The sequence below is a fragment of the Mesoplodon mirus genome, assembly GCF_964341445.2.
Source record: "Mesoplodon mirus genome assembly, chromosome: 10".
Classification (NCBI taxonomy): Eukaryota; Metazoa; Chordata; class Mammalia; order Artiodactyla; family Ziphiidae; genus Mesoplodon; species Mesoplodon mirus.
In genome coordinates this window covers 58,427,344-58,449,057 of record NC_138986.1, presented here as the reverse complement: position 1 = coordinate 58,449,057, position 21,714 = coordinate 58,427,344, and the positions used below count along the sequence as shown (strand labels likewise).

Here is a 21,714-nt window from a genome sequence, read left to right as displayed (position 1 = left end):
TTCATAGATATAAAAATATGACTAATGAACAGTCCAAAACTGATATATGACTAAGTTCTCAATTAGGTTTCATAAACTGTTATTGCAAAGATCATTCATTTACATGGGTATTTTTACCACAAACAGTACGAAAATAATCGCTTTCACTGTGCCTTTCAACACTTACGGGAAAATAAATTCAATGTGATAAAAGCTCAGCTACTGACACATATGCTATCATAAAAATGTACTCAACTGAAGAGTCAGGAGCCTGGTGTTCTAGGCCTAACTGAACGACTGGTTAACCGTTGTCTTGACTCTAGACAACCTCATCTAGATCAAGGCATAAAACGGGTATAAATGGATTAGATTAGGTCCCTTCAGTTCTAAAATTCAGTGATATTCATTCATTAAAAAGAGAAAAATCTGAACACTCAAGTCATTTTAACAGTAAAAGTAAACATTACATATTATATAAATCAAAATGAATATTCATGTTGTTAAGCAAGCTCTATTTCTTTCCCTATTTTTAGTTTCCAAAGGCAGGCCTTGAAAAATGTACACTTTGCATTTAAGTAATGATAAAAATTTGCTGATAGACCACCAAAGATATTGGATAAGAAACCCACAAATAGAAATAGACTCTCTCAGAATAACAAGATACTTAAATCTGAGATGTCTGGGTAGACAAAATTAACAGATGCAACCTTTTATGCAAAGCTTTCATGACTTACTTCAACGACTAGTCTTTATTTGCATACTAATCACATAACTTTTACTATAGTTCTGTTGCCTATTTCTTACCTTTAAAGAAAAAAACAAAACAAAACTTATTTTTTGACCAAAATATAGCCACATAGTGATTTGTATTTTCAAGTAATCTTTAGAAGTCTTAACATGATATCAGACATGAAATTATGAAGTCATATGTCAGGAATAATTATTTAATATGTATTTAATTTGTTTGCCTCCTTTCTTCTCATCAGGTGACCTCTATAAGCAGCTGATACCAGCATTGTCTGAGATCATTCCAGGCTAATGTGTCCTCCCCAGACGGTACTTTGCTATTGAGAAATTACCCCTTATTAGAAGAGACTTCTATCAACACTATTATAATCTTTGCCAATTTGGACAGGCTAAAAAAGGAATCTCACTGTCATTTTATTTTGCATTTGTTTTGCTGGAAAGAATGGACCTTTCTTTCATACTTTCTTGGAATTTTTACTTCTTCTATGAACTGTCAATTCATGTTCTTTACCATTTTACTATTAGAGTCTTGATATTTTTCTTATTGATCTTTAAGAGCTCTTTACATATTTACAATATTAATCATTTGTCATATTTATGACAAAGAGCTCTATCTTGTTAAGATTTGCCTTTCAGTGTTGTGGATGTTTCTGATATACAACTCTAAAGTTACTACAGGGAAACAGGTTTTCAGGGACACTGAAAAACCAGAAGCAAAGACATTGCTTAGAGAATCTGATCCCTAAAATTCAGTCCCAGAGAATGAGAACGTGGCTTTGCAGACATTACATTAAGCCTGAGAACAAGAAGGGACCGAGATATCTATAAAAATCTCCCTTGAAGGGCATGAATTCTTTCTGTAAGTTGTTCCTAAAAGGGATGCAAGTACCAAATATAAAATAACTGTGCTACATCATTCTCAGATCTGGCAAGACCCTATCTCATTCACACAGAGTCACTGCAGATATACACCTTCTATTTCACATTCTGATGTAATGAGACTCAATACATCTGCTTCTGCTCTCCATGGTCATTTCATTTCCACTGGGTTTCTGCAATGTTGGCTACAGAAAATCAAGAACTTAATCGAGTTTCCATGGATAGGGATGGGGGTATAGAGAAAAATCTCTTCCTGCTCATCTGTGGCCCACCTGAAATGTTGCAAATATATAATCAAAGCTTTCAATCTTTTCCCTTGAGATTTCTTTCAAGGGTTTTATACTTAGAAAATCTTTCACACAGAGGTCAGGTTAATAATTTTCATCAAGTTTTCTTCTAGTCTTTTGATAATTTGTTTCATACAATTAAAAAACAGTTATCTGAAAATAGTATTGATATATATGGTCTGGAAGGAAGCTCTAAATTTTTATTTCTTCAAACACCCATCTTTCCTAAGTCCTTTACTGAGTAATCTAGCCTCTTTCCCAACTGATTTGAGATTCATCCTGTATCATAACAAAAGAGCTTTAAATTATACTCAAATTTTATTTATTGACAATTCTGACCATACTGTTTTAATTATTAAAGTTTCTTCCAGAGAAACTTTAAAATCGTTTTATCAAATGCAAAAAAAAAAAAAAAAAAAAAAAACAGAGAGAGAGACGAGGCATTGAATTAAAACTATAAACAATTAGATAAAAACTTGATACATTATATTTAGGTTCTCTCCCATTAGTCCTACAAGAGTGGGGCCTGCCTTGAAGCCCTTTTTGCAATTGGTCCCAGCCAACCACACCCAGCCCAAGTACCACTCTCATTGGAATGAAAGCTCAGAAAGTTATGTGCACCTTGTTATTTCTCTGCTTCTAAGGGTTCTTAATAAATCTTATTTTCCATTCACACACACACATGCGTGCACACGCACGCATGCCACTGAGGTTCCGACCACCTAAATCTTCAAATATTGTGAATTAAACAACCTTATTTAGAAAAGTCTTGTAAGCTATTATGGATGAAAAAGCAATTAAATCTTATATGACAAATTTTTTTTTTTAATATTTATTTATTTATTTATTTGGTTGCACCAAGTCTTTGTTGCGGCGGCACGTGCGATCTTTAGTTGCGGCATGTGGGCTCTTAGTTCCCTGACCGGGGATGGAACCCAGGCCCCCTGCCTTGGGAGCACGGAGTCTTAACCACTGGACTACCAGGGAAGTCCCTCATATGACAATTTTTTAAACTCAATAAATTACTGTCTAATCCTTGACAATAATTTACAAGACTTAGGGCTCTGCAAAACATATGATGAAAATTTGTATAGTGCTACTAAAGGGAATTTACCTGATGAAATCTTTTAAGATGGAGAATTAGGATAGCTGGAACAGCAGAAATGAGCAATTGCTTCCTGGCATTAGTATAAACCCCTCCTGCTTTCTTTTCTGCATAAAATACAAGATAACAAAGTTACTTGTAAATTTCCATCTTATACATTATCTACCCTCTAATACAGTAAACATTTAAATAGAAGCATCATACCACATTTTCAAAAATGTTAAAAAAGAAATTAGACCTCTGATTACAGGAAGCCTCTACTTGTTCCCAAAACTCCACTAATATGAAAGGGAGTTTTTTTTAAGGCACACACTTATAAGGAGAAAGAATAGGGGAGGTGACACTTGCAACATAACTTTGGAAACTGGAAAGCAAATAGACCAGTAGTGACTTATGTCAACGCCCGCCAATCAAAGAACAACAGAAACACACCTGTAGTTGAAAAAACTGGGTCATTACTCATTGCAGTGAAAAGAGATCATGTATCATGGGAATGATGGGTCATTTCAATAAGAGGTTGTTAGAAAAGACTTGTGATAGTATTTGAATATGGCCAATTGCATATTTAACTTGGATTAATGTAAGCTGGCATTTCTTCCTCTCCCATCTAGACATTTCTTTAATTACTAATGTATTAATTATGTCTTTATTCTGATGCTTTGACATCTGGAGCCTTGATGACGCTGGAAAGGGCCTTTCCCAGGTCTAGCTAATTCCTAGATACTAAACAACTTAAGTGTGCCTTTCATATGCAAACCAACCAATCCAAAGTCCATATCCCAACCACCTCCTTTATTGAGCTCTAATAACTCTAGGCCACTATTCGCCTGCCCTAATCACACCAGAGCCAGGTACCAGACAGCTAGGGACAGCCCCTAAACGGCAGAGTCCACTGAAAATTTCAAAACTAGTCAATCCTAAGCCTGTCTATCCTGCCACATTCATTCCTTCCCATAGAAACCACAATAAAGGCTCTTGCCTGCATTTTCCCCCTTGCTCTCTGTCTCCTGACCAACCTGGTGCTTCCCCTTGTGGCCCTGTGTGGCGTGGCTTAGCATGCCCCCTCCTCTTGGGAACTATAAGTAATAAACTATCTTTCCAGTGGCAATCATCTCCTTATCTGTTAGACTCATCATACCTGAATAATAAAACCTGTATTTTGCAACAACTAGTCACTAAGTAATCAGAGTGTTCTCTCCATTTAATCAAGGCTAGAGGTACACCAGAAATTTCTTACTTGACAAATTCCCCTTTTCTACTTTTCTCTGGTCAACAAAACACAGTTATTATATTGCTAGCTTTATAACATAGTTACTTAAAATCTTCAAATTTATATCTTATGATATGACTTCACACTAGATTGATGGGATTTATGAAGAACATTAATCTCACTAGTGTTGTAATTTTAAGTTTTACAGAAATTTTTTCTGGAGAGATAGCTAGTTCCCTGAAATAAGATTAAGTGGATTTGCATTTTCGAGGCAGAGATGGATACTTCCTGTCCTTCAATTTATTTCAACAAAAATCTACTTAAAATTTACGCTGCCCAGTCAGTGTCTTCAGTGTTGAGGTACAAATATAAGACAACCCCGCCTCCAAGCAGCTAAAGTACGCAGACAAGGTTCTTAGGCTCCTCTTTGTGGGATCTATAACCCACTAGTCACTGTTTATCAGATAATCCATGAATACTTAAAAAAAATTAAGCTAAATATTTACCTGCAGAACTGGTTTCCTTTGGGTACTTCTGTTTCTTTTCAGTACAGTTCTCACACAGAAGCTTGTTGTTCCCCATTAGTAATTCCATAGATGTAAACTGATACAGACAGGACTGAATTGAACATTCTTTAGAAGTGGTTATATAGCTCTGAGAAAGGGTCTGAAAAGCACTTGGGGGGCTGTAAGACACCATATGCTTGCCCTCTGAAAAACACAAATTATTTGAAACGTTTAGTGGCTGATTTTCTCTGTCAAAATCCCTATCTCCAGTTACAGTGCTGCTCAAATGAAGTTCAGAAATAGCTTCAGCCGCTCCCGCATCACCACCGTCACCCTCCTTGGTGAGTGGTTCACTCTCTGACAGATGGCGAAGGTGTCCATTTGTGTGCACATAGTATCCACAGCTGGATCTCGACAACAAAGTCTGCTTAGGAGCACTTTCAGACTCTGAAGCCTCACTGTCAGCATCAACGCTACTTTCAGAAAGGCGGGCTTCTTTTTCACTGCCGTCGGTAGGACTTTCAGTCAGAGTCGACTCAGTGTTCACGATGCTTGCAAACAATGAAGAGTCTCTATTCATTTCAAGGTTTTCATTTTTCTCGTATATGACAACAGCTTTATCTTCTCCAGATGACAATTTTCTTGTACGTTTTCTGCCATGAATTAGTTGATTCTGTAAGTTGATAGTGTTTTCAGAGAAAAGAATCTTGTGACCTTACTGAAAATAAATGCCAATAAGTCTTATTTAAACATCTGACAATTTCTAAAATACTATTTCTAGTACCTCTGAAATCCATTTCCTAAATCTACCCAAACTACAATCAACAGAAGATATACTAACAAAAAGCTCTAATTTAAAAATAAACTTTTACACAAGAAACCGACAATCATGGTTACCTATTCATGGAGAGGGAACAGGACTTTGGTAGAACAGTGCTATGAAGGAGGCTTTTCAAGTGTAAACCTTTGCATAATCTCTGTAGTCTTGCCCCTTAAAGGACCTTCTAACAGAGTAAGTTAAATCTGGTAATACATCAATTTGCCAAGTTAGTATAAATCATATCATGTAAAAAAGTTTTTTTAATGAGGTGCAAATTCAGATTGATGTCTTTAAATGTATACGGCATAATTCATCAACCAGGTATGTCCCTAGAGAAATAATGGGTCTAGACAATGGTCATCAATAACGGATAACATTACAGAAAGGGAAACATCAAACATGATGTGCACCTCCTGATGGAAATATACACCACCATTTAAAAGTTTTCTTGCCAAAAATTAAATAAGTAATCAAACTTAAACCTAATAAGGCCCTAACTGCCTTAGAGAGGAAACAAAAGGAACAGAGGCACCTCTTAACAACATGCAGATGAATTACTGCATGCAAAATGAATTACCACAACATGCAAACTGAATTACTATAACATGCAAAATGAAACACTATTGATGTGGGAATGTGAGAGACTGCTGAAAAAAATGATATGATTTCTTCAAAAAATAAATTGCATAGAAAAAAAAAAGGTGGAATCTGTGGATTAAAAGACTTTTAAAAGACATGGCAATCTATAGATCTTTTTTAGATCCTAAATTCAAATATGCTTTCGAAAGCAAAAACAAGTATTTTATGAGACAACTGCAGAAATTTTAATTATGACTAGATGTTTATGCTATTAAGAAGTTTTAAAGATTTTAGGTACAGTAATGATACAATGGTTATATCTTTAAAAAGCATCTTTTAGAGATATACATTTAAGTATATGATATATTTGGGATTTATTTCAAAATAATCTAGGATGGTGAGGAGGAAAATGTGGGATAGATACAGATAAAACATGGTTAGCTGTGAGATGATAATTATGACGCTGAAAAATGGGTACATGGGAGTTTGTCATACTTCCTTACTTTTGTGTACTTTTGAGATATTTTTTAATAAAAAGTTTTAAAAAACAGATGTCTCACAAATGCATATAATCTTACCTTATCTTTAGATGAAGAATGCTTCTTGGTGGCTCTAGGTTGCTGAGTATGTTCTATAGTAATAGTGCCACCGTATTGACCATTATCTGTGTCCTGTAAACTTCTGTATTTACTCATTCTTCCCCAAAGCACAGGTTTTGAAACCTATTAGATACCATATATATAACACAAAACTTTTTTAGGAAATAAATTCTGGATATCATCTCCTTTTTAAAATTTCTAATTCATTTGAAATATTATTTCCTAAACATTAATTCTCAAAATATGAAGCATAAAGGTTTAAATTCCTTGAGAATAAGAACTATATCATAGGGGCTTCCCTGGTGGCACAGCGGTTGAGAATCCGCCTACCAATGCAGGGGAAACGGGTTTGAGCTCTGATCCAGGAAGATCCCACATGCCGCGGAGCAACTAAGCCCGTGCACCACAACTACTGAGCCTGTGCTCTAGAGCCCGCGAGCCACAACTACTGAGCCCGTGTGCCACAACTACTGAAGCCCGCACACCTAGAGCCCATGCTTCGCCACAAAAGAAGCCACCACAATGAGAAGCCCGCGCACTGAAATAAAGAGTAGCCCCCGCTCGCCGCAACTAGAGAAAACCTGCATACAGCAACAAAGACCCAACACAGCCAAAAATAAATAAATAAATTTATATATATATAAAAGAAGAACTATATCATACTTTACGCATACATACACAAACTCCAATATCACGTACACTGTACAAACTCAATTACTGTATATAAAAAGTAATGATGCTCAGACAGCTGATAATATACTCAACAAATGCCTAAATGTATGAATTTATAAATGCTCTTCACAAAAAGACTTAAGTTTTTTTCTCCTTACCCTTTCTTCTATTATAGGAAGTGAAATATCAATAAAAGGATCTTTTACTGTGGAGATCTTAAAAAGAAAACATATTGAGAACTTCAGTTAGAATTCTAATATAGACAATGTAGTTTTGTAAAGTCTTAAAGAAATCAAACTTCCCAGGCAACTAAAATCTTAAGTTAAAAAACGTTCCTGGAACAAACAGTAATTTAATTGGGTATAGCAACACATATTGTTAATCAAAACAAGATATCCCAAAACATCAATAAATGCAACCCAGGTGAATTTTATAATACTGTTAATATGACTAACCTGTAATACATAAAGTAACTTTAAAATAAACTGTGTTTAATAAAACTGATTAACTGAAGATATAAACATATTTTTGGTGAAATTATGGCCATAACATAAATAAAATATGAAATGTTAAGAAAAAGCCATGAAAAAAGCCAGAGAGCTTGACTGTGTTTTGTAGATTCTTTAGGATAATTCTATTTTAAAAAATACTCTCTAGCTTGTGGAAAAGAAATCAACTTCTATGTTGAATACACTAAAAATTTAAGTGGGGTTTGACCATTGAACAAGGTGGGGCTTAGGGATGCTGATCCCCATCCCACCCAACCGTCAAAAATCAGAGTATAACTTTACGGTTGGTGCTCAGCATCCAGGGTTCCGCATCTGCAGATTCAACCAAATGCAGATTGTGTGGTACTGCAGTATTGATAGCATTTATTGAAAAAAATTTGCGTATTAGTGGGCCCTTGCAGTTTAAACCCATGTTGTTCAAGAGTCAACCGTAATATCATGATGACACATTCTGTGCTTCAGTATGACAGGCTGGAAGGAGATATAATATATAACCCTGACTTTATAAAACTCGAGGGGAAAGGTATTCCATAATCTGGGACAGGAAGATGGACATAAAGACTCTCTTTTATGATTAAAATCTGACAGAAGTTGAAACCTATCATACGCCACATGCTTTCAGAAATATTCCTTACCAAGCAACTGGAAACCTATAAAAATTTATACATTCTTTAAGAAGTTATTAAAGTACAGATGGCATTCAAAATGAAAATTATCACTAAATTCAAAGATGAGTCAAGTCTGCTTAAAAACAACTCCAACAAGTCAAATAAATGTAAACTTTAAAAGTAGATCAGCCAGGGGCTTCCCTGGTGGCGCAGTGGTTGAGAGTCTGCCTGCCGATGCAGGGGACATAGGTTCATGTCCCGGTATGGGAAGATCCCACATGCGGCGGAGCGGCTGGGCCCGTGAGCCATGGCCGCTGAGCCTGTGCGTCCGGAGCCTGTGCTCCGCACGGGAAAGGCCACAGCAGTGAGAGGCCCGCGTACCAAAAAAAAAAAAAAAAAAAAGTAGATCAGCCTAAATTACGTTATGACATTAAATTATTTCTCTTGGGGTTACAATTTAGGGCAATGCATAATTATATTAACATAGTTACTCTCTTCGCAGAAGTTTCTCTTTCGTTTTCAATCCAAATGAGTAGCTAACACATTGCAGCATATTAAAATAGGCTAAATGAACTTCACAGGTGAGTCAAGAGGAAAAATTAGATAACACATTTACTTAAAAAAATTATACATTATGTTTATCTTCTAGGAGTGAAGGATATATTTTTAAAAGACTTACAAACTACTGTGTAGTCATGTGTGACAAATAAAAATAAATGACTGCTGATGATTACATGTGAAAGAAAACAATAAAAACAGTGTGACCATAATCTATTCCATGTTGAAGTGAATTCCAAAGTACCTACATTTGCACATTCTTCACACATGACTGTGCTAGTTAATTCACCAATAAAGATACGATCTATGAAGTTCATTTTCACACCTTCTCTTCCATATGCTGTAAAAATAATACTTTTAATGCAAAAAACATGTCAACCATTAACCTAACAATGTAACAGGCTTTTTTTCCCATTGAATCAAAAGAAATCTGAATAAGGCAGATATCCAGGACCATATTTAATAATATATTTCACTATATGATGTTATAATGTGTTTCTCCTTTACAATTTCACAGAGAAAATGTGACTATCAACTACTGTAGTCTCAAAGAAATAGCAAACTGTTCTTAAACTTAGGAGGTAAAATAAGTAGAGTATTAACCACTATTCATACCACACTCAACTGCTCCAACTAAACCCTTTAAAGCCTCTGTGCCTATCCTAGAGGTAGATAGAGGGATGGGAAAAGAGATTATGATTTAGGACTACAGATGCCAGAACCATAACTATGGCAACAACAGAGTAGTAAAAGACAAGTAAACACTGCATAGGATAAAGAACTAACATGGCAATTAATAACTCAGTTATATATGTAACTCCTGTTACATAAAAATGTTAAAATTATTCTCTTTGGGAAATATTTATAAATAAAAGAAAATTATACTTATGATTTGCTTCAAAATAATATGTAGTTGGGGGAGAACAGATGAAACATAAAATACCATGAATTGAATGTAATTTAAGCGGGGTGATGGGCACACAGGTACATGGTCTTCATTATACTAGTCTCTCTAATGGAAGTTTGAAATTTTCCATAGTAAACCATGGGGAAAAACATATTAAAAAAACCTATTCACTCCTCTTTCAAACTTTTCTTCTATCCTTTTTGGATCTCTACCTTCAAATTTCATGCAAACGTTTTAAAACATTTTAGAACATTACTTGAAGCACTGAATGACGGAGCAGACTTTTATCTGGATATATCAATAAATATTTATTAATTATGATGATAACTATTTAGAAGTTATGTTAACCTAAGATGTTTCACTAACAAAAATTGTACAAGGGATTGAAAATAGGTTAAGATTACAAAACTGGAAAGAAGTGAAGCAATAAATGAGCAGTTATTCTAAACATGCACTAGATGGCACTATCTGAAAACAAGAGAACAAGTATACTTGAGAGTGTGTATTTTTCAAAATCTTGAACCTTTAACTGCACATAAAGTTTTGTCATATACAATCATAATGTATGTATATTTGTTTATAAATTACAGACGTGTAGTATGTACACATAATGCTACCAAAAAAACCCAGATGTTAAAAAAGAGAGTAAAATACAAATGATATTTTTAAACATTTTCTATAAATGATGACTACACATTACCACTAGTTACTATCTCAAGGCAGAATATACTTTCCAGACAAGGTAAATCATTAATAACATGGGATATAAATCCACACTTAAATACTGATCACTGTAAATTATCATCTTTGATTAGTTAATCATTGTTTCTGCCTCATATTTTGGCTGATGAAGAGTCAACATTAGGAGTAGACATGTATGCTTGATTTAATAGTACTCTCATAAATAATGGTTTCCCTGCAGGAATTTTTGGAGCACTGAAGCATTTTGTCTAGTTAAGACTAGACAATATCCATAAATCCACCTATCTAAGCACACTTCAACTGCAAAATGATACAATGTGATGAAAGTGAACTTCTAAGCGAGGCTGCTACTTTCAACAACCTTTCAAGTCTCCCATAAGATACTTTACTTAAGGGCATCAGTGTCAATCTGTATATTTGATATTAGTTTTACTTTTTAAAATTCACATGGATTCTAACATTTTCTTTCGATGACTCATTAGACTATCTTGCAGCCACAAGAGTAAGTACACCCTCCTTTTAAGGCCATTAGTTCACATAATGCTCAATTCCTTTCCCTGCACCGAAAAGAAACTTACAATATTTTCTTCTAGAAAAAAGTTTTAATAGTGAAAGAGTCAACATACCTTTGACTTTTTTCCTAGTTTCATCATCAGCAGTTTTAGTAGTTGGGTTGTTAAATGCTTTGAGAATGCCAGCTTGTATTCGCTATAAAACAAAGTAATAAGAATTTATTAAGAATCTATACTAGAATATATTCTTTCAAAGCATTATTTTGTGTTCCTGTAAATAGAATCTGGTTTTAGTGCCAATCAACTCAAGCCTCATCCTCTTAATAAGAGGAGGACTTTCGAACAGCAAGGTACAGTGGATCTCAGTTCCCTAGTAAAATAAAATGCCTGAATTTTTTAAAAAATCAAATATGTCCTTTCTTCTAGTTCTAAAATTCCATTAATGAATAATGCTCTAATGCCAAATTCTCCCCCAAACAAAAGTCAAGATTCCCAAGTTTAGGTTCTCTCTTGGGTTTAAAGCATTTTCCTCAGTCGACAAAAAGCAAGCAGCCTAGTCTCATTTTGCTTATAGGTTTAGAGTAAGTTCTCCTTTTCCCTTCTCTCCCCTATCTCTCCTGGTCTCCTGCCCCCTCCCTCCCTCTCCCCCACTCTGTCCCTAAAATGATTTACTCCTTAATTAGGACAAAAAGTAACAAATAGACCATAGGAAATTTCTTACCTATGAAGAAAATCTTAATATAAATATATAAGAAGCTATTAAACTGGTCACTATGACCTCCATGTAGATTATTTTACTTATATACATAGATGACTAAAGTCCAGAATATTCTCCACAGCAAGAAGAAGAGCCCAAATCTTAATTGTTGTTTTATTTTAATTTAGTTGTCAATAACAATCATGTGTTAAAGTCATTAGCAGCTTTTAGTAAATGATAGGGTTTATGGTTCCACATCTCTTGCATGTGTTTTAGGAAAGATCCAACCTCACAAAAAACTCAGAATAAAACTATATATATTCCAAAAATAAACACATTTAAGCTAATAAATTATCATCTTTTACACTAATTATGGTCCTACTTAGTGGATGAATTTAATCTTCTTTAATTCACATTTTAACAGTGGGGTGAGGGGTGTTGATACAACAGTATTTTGGTGAGGTTATTGGAAAACACTCTCCATATATGTTACGTTGCAGCTAGAGTGAAAATTGTATGCCTATGGAGGACAATTTGGTAATAGCTATCAAAATTCCACATACATGCAATCTCGTTTCTATATTTATACAGATATACTTACACACATGCAAAATAACATATATACATTATTCATCATAGCATTGTTCATAAAAGCAAAAACACTGGAAACAACATATAAGCGATAACTGATAAGGAAATGGTTAGAATTGGTTAAAAAGGAATTGGTTAAAAAAAAAAAGGACACTTCCTATTTTCTGATATGGAAAGATTGCTACAATATCCTACCTGATAAAAAGGAAGGGGCATATATAGTAAATGCCACTTTTTGAAAAAAGAAAGGAAAAAAAAAAATATATATATATACACACCACCAAAAGAGAGCATAAACCAAGAAAGACAATAATGTGGTTTACAGGCAACAGCAGGGCCAACACATAAGAGAGGCAAAGGGAATTTTCAGGACCACAGTAAGGAAGAATTCCAGAATGATGCCTACACATCTAATGTGGGAGGCAACCAATCCAGAACGGAGCAGTGACACTTAGGATATGGACGTATTGTTGACACCAAGATCTCTTCTGCCATTTTACCATGTTTTTAATCTGAGAACAGAACATACAGGGAATGAGCTGCTAATGTTATTCTCCCCTCCATGCCCTGCTGCCTGGATCAGCAGAGGATACACATTACCCCTCAGAATTGTTCTGCTCGGGCCTATTCCTGACAGCCATGAGGTGCGCCATGATGAACTCAGAAGAAGAAAATACAATACAGAGCAGTCTCCAACCTTTTGGGATCAGAGAGCTAGTACCTTGTCTCTTCTACACCTCTGCCAGTTGACTTTGACAGGCGTGGCTCAGAACACATTCATGATCTTGCCTACTGACTTCCCCAGAAAGAGTTCTTGTAAACTCTGGGAAGCCAAAGCCAGACTATGTTCCAGAGATTCTCTCATCTTTTTGGGGGGAAGCTTCATCCAATAATCGCAATAGGTTTGTGCTTGCTACCCAGTTTTTTTTGTTTTTTTTTTTTTTGCGGTACGCAGGCCTCTCACTGTTGTGGCCTCTCCCGTTGCAGAGTACAGGCTCCAGACGCGCAGGCTCAGCAACCATGGCTCATGGGCCCAGCTGCTCCGAGGCATGCGGGATCTTCCCGGACTAGGGCACGAACCTGTGTCCCCTGCATCGGCAGGCGGACTCTCAACCACTGCGCCACCAGGGAAGCCCCCCCAGTTTTATAAAACTAAACAATATATTATTTAAGCATACAGAGGTAGCTCTCAAAAACTATAAGAAAAAGCAGTGGAATGATTTCTGTAAAAGTCAAAATAGTGGTTGCCTCAGATGAGGAAGAAGTATTTGAAAAAAAGAAGTAGGTCGTTTTTACGGTACTAATAACATTCTTTTTCTTTTTCTTTTTTTTTTAACTCTGGGGTTGGTGATAGGGAGAAGTGCTAATAATATTTATAATAATATTATGCTTTAAACTATATGTATATTGGTACACATTCTTCTGTATGTGTGATATGTTTTACAATAAGTTTTTAACACCCTCCCCCAATAATTATGAAAGTGAGTTTTGTTTATTAACTAGCCTATGATCAGCACATTTTATTTCCTAGAACTGCTCACTATTCTCTTCAAGTGTTATTTTGAAAGTTAATGCAATGTATACCTTACATATATACAAAGTAGGGTATAAAAGTGAACATACAGCAATCTATATCATGTCACACTCTCCTGAAATATACTTATATGTGAAGGAAACTGAAATAATGTGTCCCAGAAGCTACTAAATATTGAAATAATCTCCAATTCAGACTCAATAAACTTGAAAGTTTATATAATTTGGATATTGTCTAAGCTAAACTTGACTTTTATACCTTGAACAGAGAACTTATTAAACTAAAATATGAAAATTAGAATGGTGTAAATTCCATGTAAGAGAAATTTTAATGGACTTAAATAAAAGATGCCAATAAATACCCATGTTCACCTACAAATATTTAATATAACTGTAAAAAGCCTCTCCAGCCACTAAAGATAAAGCCTCTAATTCAACTTAGAAGTCTGTAAATTTATTCTACAATTTTGAACATTCAGACGACTTTCAATAGAATTTAATGAGCCTTTACCATACTCTAAAATGTAAGCTATGATATCACACTTTTAAAAAAGGGTAAAAACAATTAAGCTGTTTAAATTATTGACTTTTAAACTATTAGACTTTTGCTTTTTTATTTTATCCTAGCCACAAATTTATATTCTCTGCTCTAAACTGTTAAAGAGTTAGTTAATAGGTAGTTCATCAAGCTGAATAAAATAAATAGGCTTAGGTCCATCTCCAACCTTTCATTGTTGTGCTTTGAACAATTTAGGTTTAAAAAAAAAAGACTTTGGTTAGGTGACTAACAACCACGGCACATTAATCATTTAGCAGTACCCATGTTCGACTACTTCAAATCTCCATGTTAAACTTCTTTCAAAAATAATGCAAACACTCATAATTTAAGTTAGCTGAGATATTCTACCTTTAAAATAATCCTACCCAGTAATGTATTAAAGTGATATATCTTTGATAATGCAAATATAATTATCATTAATTTAGAGATAGCTCAAATTAAAAGGAAAAAAGTAAAGAAGCATATATTTCTAAGGTAAAAAGCCTGCCTATAAAAGAAGTTCTTATTGTGAATTTGATTTTGTTTATTTCACACATAAAAAACTTAGAATTTTTGCACAAATGATCCCTTTAGCTCTCTACTCAGCGAGTTATATTCCTCGACTTCAGAGTCATAAGAAAAAGACCCTAATGAAACAATAAGAAAAGAGGTCAGTAGTTTTTAATCATCACTAGAAGAGTCTGGTGGCAGACATACCGCTGTAGCCTTCCTTCAATCAAAAAACACATGGCAGAGACAAACTACAACAGCAGCCCGATTAACATCTGCGGAGTTCCCAGGCCAGACAATGCAGCTCCTGCTTGTGTACTCACTGTAACTGACTGGCACGACTGTCCTTGCTTATGAGACTGAATAGATCCACGGACTTGACATTTTAATTCTGCCACACCATCTAAAACCCTCAAATAAAGGAAGAAAGATAAGAGCTTTCAAAAACCAATGTTTCCTGCTGTACTGCCTGAGTTTTCAAGATACTGTGAATCATCATAATGCATCATTATGACAAAAGAATAATTTAATTGTAACAAAGAATGCCATCAGGTAATAAAAGTAAAACAGAAAAAAAATTATAGGGATAGATTTTATTGTTTTATTTGTAATATCAACAGAGAAAAACATTGTAAAGAGTGACTTTTAATTCCATTTACAATGATACATGACCACCATGTAGCAAATGTATCTTGCAAATCATAGGGGAAAAAAAATTATTCTAGCAACTGATGATTTGAATTAATCCTAAAGTAACTACTATGTCATCTGAAGGTCAAAATGCATTTACTACTCATAACACAAAGACAGAGCATCTCTTTCCACCTTATTACCTTGCATTGACCCCTTCAATAAGAGTATCAATGTATCATAGTTATTAAATCAGAGTTAATACTTTTTTTAATAGTGAAATAATGATGGTTAAATTTTAAATAGCAAGCTTAAAAAATGGGTTATTTATACTAGTCACTGATGACCAAGCATTAAAATTAAACTTTAATAAGCAGTATTGGATAAAATTAGATAATTAGTTTGGAGGTCAGAAAGACTTAAGTTTGAATCTCCATTCTTGATATCAGTTTCTAGATCTAAGAAAATGTGATCAAATATTAGCTCAGGGGGATTGTGTTAATGTCCCCAAACTTATTTAACTAATTACAAATCTCTTTACTGACTTTTTTCAAAACAAATTACAGGTAAAACATAAGGCAGAATTACCCTGTCAATTTAACAGTTTATTCAAATTATAACATATTCAAAATAACAGCAAATCCCCAAGTAACTAGCTAGTATAAATCATTTAAGAGACTGTTTTCTTCCCAATTCAAATTCTCAAGAAATACTGTCCATTTAAAGGGTAAGCACAGGGAATTCCCTGGTGGTCCAGTGGTTAGGACTCGGTGCTTTCACTGCCAGGGGCACAGGTTTGATCCCTGGTCTCGGAACGAAGATACAACAAGCCATGAGGCGTGGCCAACAAAAAAAAACAGGGCGTGGGGCAGGGGGTAAGCACAGACACCATATTCAACAAACATTCACTGAGCACTACTGTGTGCAAGGCACATGGGATACCATGCCTTGAGGAGACCACAATCTAAGAGAGATGATAGACGTAAATCTAAATAGAAGGTAGTAGGGTTCATAATCAAAATACATAAAAATAGATGGCAGAAAGGGAGTGACACCTTCAGAAGTTGAATTCAACTAATTTAATATGAAAGTCTAACAAAGCCAATTAAGGATAGGATTGTAATATACACTGTTTGGTAGCAGGAGGGTATAATTAACTCATTCTTTAAGATAATTTACGAAAAAATATTAGAACCATAACTCTCTCTTCACTGAAAACTGGCCATTAGGAGTAAAGAAACACTATAATGTTATGTACAATTCAAACAAAGTAGAATTTTTTTTTTTTTAAAAAAGGAGGTTGTGACCACCTAGAGGGGTGGGATAGAGAGGATAGGAGGGAGATGCAAAAGGGAGGAGATATGGGGATATATGTATATGTATACTTGATTCACTTTGTTATAAAGCAGAAACTAACACACCATTGTAAAGCAATTATACTCCAATAAAGATGTTAAAAAAATAAAAAAATAAAATAAAATAAAATCCGCTTCACAGCAATTAACATACAGAAAAAAAAAAAAAGAGGGTCCACCCTGCCTAGTAACATAGTAAACACCTACCACAAACATATCAGCACTTCATTTTCACCTGGTTGCTCTACTACCACATTAATATTTAGATTAAGAAGGGTATTCACCTTGAACAGAAAACAGGATTTCACCTGTTATTAACAATTATGATTGGCAGGGGCTGCCCAGAGTGCTATGTTGAGAATGATTCTGAGACTGAACCCTGACTCAGTGGAACCGTTATGAATGATTAACAGGGTCTGCTATGAGAGAGAAAGGGAGGAAGTGGAGGATATGTGCTGTGTATTCGATATCTTTCATCTTTAATATCTTGTATTTTCTCTGAAAAATTGTATACTATTTGCATAGGACCCCACCAAAGAAGGTGAATATAACTAATTTAATATTAAAGTCAACCAACAGCCAATCAATTAAGGGACAGGATTACAATAAACCCTGTTTGGGAAATCTAACCAGTCCTTTTTTACTCAGAAACAGTCCCCGATCCAGGAGGCTGGGACCCCAATTTCCTGGTTCCTGAGTGGACTGCAATCCAACATGGGATAATGGGACTTCCCTCTTTTGGGAATTTAGAATTGGGATTCACAAGCAGCAAGCCATGGTGGTCAGGTGCTACCATTCAGACAGGGAAGCAAAGAAACTACTCTGTCCACAGAGAGATGGGTAAAGAAAATCTATAGAGCCATAGAAACTGGGGGAAAAAGGAGAATACTTCCCAGATTCCTGAGAACCTTCCTGTCCTATATCCCCCTTTATTTGGATTATTAGATTCCCTTTTCTTTATTTAAGCTAGTATTAATTAATTTCTGTTATTTATAGCCAAAGGGCATTAACTAGTAAAGGGTAACAGAGTTGTGAAAGAGTGAAAAAATAATCTTCTGGTAGAAGGGGCAAAAAAGTGGGGGGGAAGAGAAGAGTAAATTGAAGTTTTTAAAAAAATCAAATTACTCTCAAACGTACATTAAAATTTTGGTAAAAATTCCTTCAGTTTCGTACCTTCTTCTTAAAGAGAATATGTGATAAACACAAAGAAACCTGACCTTTGTTTCTTCTGTCCTCACTGCATTGAGCAGATAATGAAGAAGCTCCTGACTGTCCTGTTGTTGAAAGCTTTTAAATCCAGGGGCCCTATGATTTAAAAACAAAACAGGAAAGAAAAAAAGAACAATCATTTTATCAACAATATATTATTATTATTTAAAATCACCTTGAAATAACATACTCAAAGATTCAATTTACTCCTCTTTCTATAAATAGAAAGACAAAATGTGATTACTATTCCAATTAGGATGAGATCTTCAGTACACTGAGAATAATATGGCTAAACACTTATTAAGCAACTACTACATGCCAAGTACAGTGCATATGTTAAGCTTCACATAATCCTGAAACAAGCTTGGAGTGTACTATTTTCTTTAGCTTATATATGAGGGTTCAGAGGGACTATTTAATTTGCAAGGTCACACAGCAGGTAAAAAAACAGTATTCAAACCCAAGCTACTGTGATCTATTATCTTCCTACCTTATATAACCAAAAGAAAAGCAAGAGATTATTTACACAGGAAGAAATAGTTCCCAAACAAAGGAGAAACTGTCTCCACCATGTCTCTACCTATAGCTCCATCTCAACTATGCACAAAGCACTTACTGCCTTCTAAACCACTGAAGAAAATTTAATAAACCTAGATTTTTTTTCTTTCTTCTTTTACTTAGGGCTGGGGAACAAATCATATGATGACTTATAGAATCTCTAATGGAGCCTATCTGAGCTACCAATAAATATCAAAAGAGACCTTCAAACTTAAAGGATAAACATAGAAAAATCACTAAATATATGAAAAAATTCACCCTATTCAAAACAAGGGAAACTCTAAACATTCACAGGAACTGTGCCTTAGTAAAAGTGTTACTGTGGGAAAGAGTTGAGAACTTGCAGAAATCTCAAATTCTAAGAGGAAAATGTATACACACTCATAAAACAGGAATAGACTGCCAAGACAAAGAAATTTAAAACAAGAGACTTCATGGAGATGTCTTCTGGGTGCAGATGAATCAGTCTGTTCATAATCCAAAAACTCTCTCTGCTCCAAACATAACAAAATATAAAAAGAGAAAACAAACAAACAAAAAAGGCTTAAGTGGGATTCCATACAAAAAAATCTCACAGAACAAAAATATTAGAACACGAAATTGTAGGCAGACTAAAACACAGACTTGACAGGCTCTAGGCCTGAAAGAGCTCAGCCCTGAAGGGTAAAGAAAACTAAAAGTACTTCAGACAGAGACCAGAGCCAGGATCATTGTTTAAGGATGGTTGATCTTACCAAGAGCCTGAAAGGAAGCCCTTAGGCAAGTGTTACCTAAGGCTACAAGAGAACACAGGCACAGCCTAGGGACCTGAACCTGAGCCAAACGTTCTACAGACTCTTCTCCCATCTGCTAACCAGGGCAGCATGGTAACTGAATCATTAAGAGAGCTGGATCTCCAAGACCAGCCTGGAGGGAAGGGGTGAGGCTATCGTAAAATGTAAAGTTTTTAGGCAGAAAGAGGAGGTGGATATGAGGAAGGGAGGGGATGGGAGAAAGCAAAGGAGTTGAAGACAGGAGCGAAAGAACAAAAAATTCACTAATGTTAAATTAATCTAATGTTAAAAACAACTGAAATGAATTTACTTCACTCCAAATAAATTGTATAGAACTGTCCCAAAGGTGTTGCCATAAATATGTTGAGAATGTCCAAAAACATAAAATAAAGGCATAACTGCCAATAAAAGCCCAGATACTACAAAAAATACAAAAAAATTAAATAACATGTAGATATAAGATAGCAAATTAAAATATTAGAAATAAGAAAATAAAACTACAGATATAAAAATACAAAAAATAGGATAAACTCTAAACTATACACAGTTGAAGGGTAAATTAGTAAATTAGAAGATAACACTGAAGAACATACCCAGAATACTATAGCATACTGAACTCTCATCTTTTCTTTTGGCTGTGCCGCCATGCAATCAGGAACTTAGTTCCCCGACCAGGCCAACCAGGGACTGAACCCGTGCCCCCTGCAGTGGAAGCGAGGAGTCTTAACCAGTGGACTGCCAGGGAAGTCCCTGAACTTTCAACTTATCTTGAGACTTTGATGGCATCCTTAAGGTACATGACACACCACAGAATATCACAAAACTAGGAATATATGTGTGTGTGTGTGTGTGTGTGTGTGTGTGTGTGTGTAATTTCTTCATGGACAAAACCCAAAGAAAGCTCAGCACATCAATACTAGTTAGCAACATGAAGGAATAAAGGAAGCAAAAAGGTGGGCATGAAAGAGGGACTTTCCTGGTGGCACAGTGTTTAAGACTCCGAGTTCCCAATGCAGTGGGCCTGGGTTCGACCCCTGGTCCAGGAACTAGATCCCACATGCATGCCGCAACTAAGAGTTTGCATGCCACAACTAAGGTGCCCTTGAGCCTCAACTAAAGAGCCCGCCTGCAGCCACTAAGACCCGATGCAACGTAATAAATAAATTTTTTTTTTAATGGGCGTGAATGAGAATGGAGACATAGAATCACTCTATAGCATCTCTGAACCTTTCAGGGAAGAGTTCATGTAAAAACTAGTGACACCCAAATAAGATCTATGCCAGAGTTGAGAGTACTATGTTAATGTTTCACAATGCACTGCTATAAGATATTATCACTGATGGAAGCTGGATGCAGGGTACACAGGAACTCTGTGCTCTTCTTGTAACTTTTTGTGAGTCTCAAAACTATTGCAAAATAAGATACTGAAGGGGAAAAAAAGCCAGAGGAAAGCTGAAGAACTTGTTCCCAACAATTCATCACAAGTGGTCAAAGTGTCTGACAATCACCATTATAACAGAAACTTCAAGAGATTGGCTTAACTTTCAAAAATCAATGTATGCATACAACATGGAAGAATCTCAAAATAACTACGCCAAGTGAAAGAAGCCAGACCAAAAAAAGAGTATATGTTGTATGATTCTATTTATAGTTGACCCTTGAACAACACAAGTTTGAACAGTATGGGTCCACTCACATGCAGATTTTTTTCAGTAAATACATACTAGAGTACTACACGATCCTCAGTTGGCTGAATCAGCAAATGTGGAACCCGGGATCTGGAGGGCCTACTGACTGTAAAGTTATATGCAGATTTTTTACTTCGGGGAGGGTTCGTGCCCCAAAACCCTGTGTTGTTCAAGGGTCAACTGTATACAGAATTCTAAAAAATGCAAACTAATCTATAGTGGCAAAAAATGGTAAGGGGTAGCCCTGGGGCGGGGCTTGGGGAAGGAGTCCAGAGAGAGGGATTACAAAGGGGCCCAAGAAAACTTTTAGGGGTGACAGATACATTCATCATATTGACTGTGGCAATGGTGTTACAAGTGTATACATATGTTAAAACTTAACTGATATTACACTTTACATACATACAGTTTATTGTAAATCAAATATGTTCACTAAAGTTATTCAGAATATCC

At 35.4% G+C, this 21,714-nt stretch overlaps 1 protein-coding gene across 8 annotated transcripts in view; it reads right to left on the bottom strand.

Moving 5' to 3' along the window:
* Nucleotides 1–21,714, bottom strand: part of USP45 (ubiquitin specific peptidase 45) — a gene marked incomplete at its 3' end in the record, with an annotated part of 68,086 nt that overhangs the window by 7,711 nt on the left and 38,661 nt on the right. For 6 of the 8 annotated variants that reach the window (XM_082634266.1, XM_082634264.1, XM_082634268.1 and 3 more), the window contains exons 9-15: nucleotides 18,251–18,338; nucleotides 11,294–11,375; nucleotides 9,307–9,398; nucleotides 7,542–7,598; nucleotides 6,691–6,834; nucleotides 4,714–5,386; nucleotides 3,007–3,104 (exon numbers count right to left, since the gene is read on the bottom strand). In XM_082634266.1, the coding sequence (XP_082490392.1) occupies nucleotides 3,007–3,104; nucleotides 4,714–5,386; nucleotides 6,691–6,834; nucleotides 7,542–7,598; nucleotides 9,307–9,398; nucleotides 11,294–11,375; nucleotides 18,251–18,338 (1,234 nt within the window). Of the gene's footprint in view, nucleotides 1–3,006; nucleotides 3,105–4,713; nucleotides 5,432–6,690; nucleotides 6,835–7,541; nucleotides 7,599–9,306; nucleotides 9,399–11,293; nucleotides 11,376–18,250; nucleotides 18,339–21,714 lie in introns of those variants that run through there. The other 2 variants (XM_082634270.1, XM_082634271.1) reach the window with 2 other exon arrangements.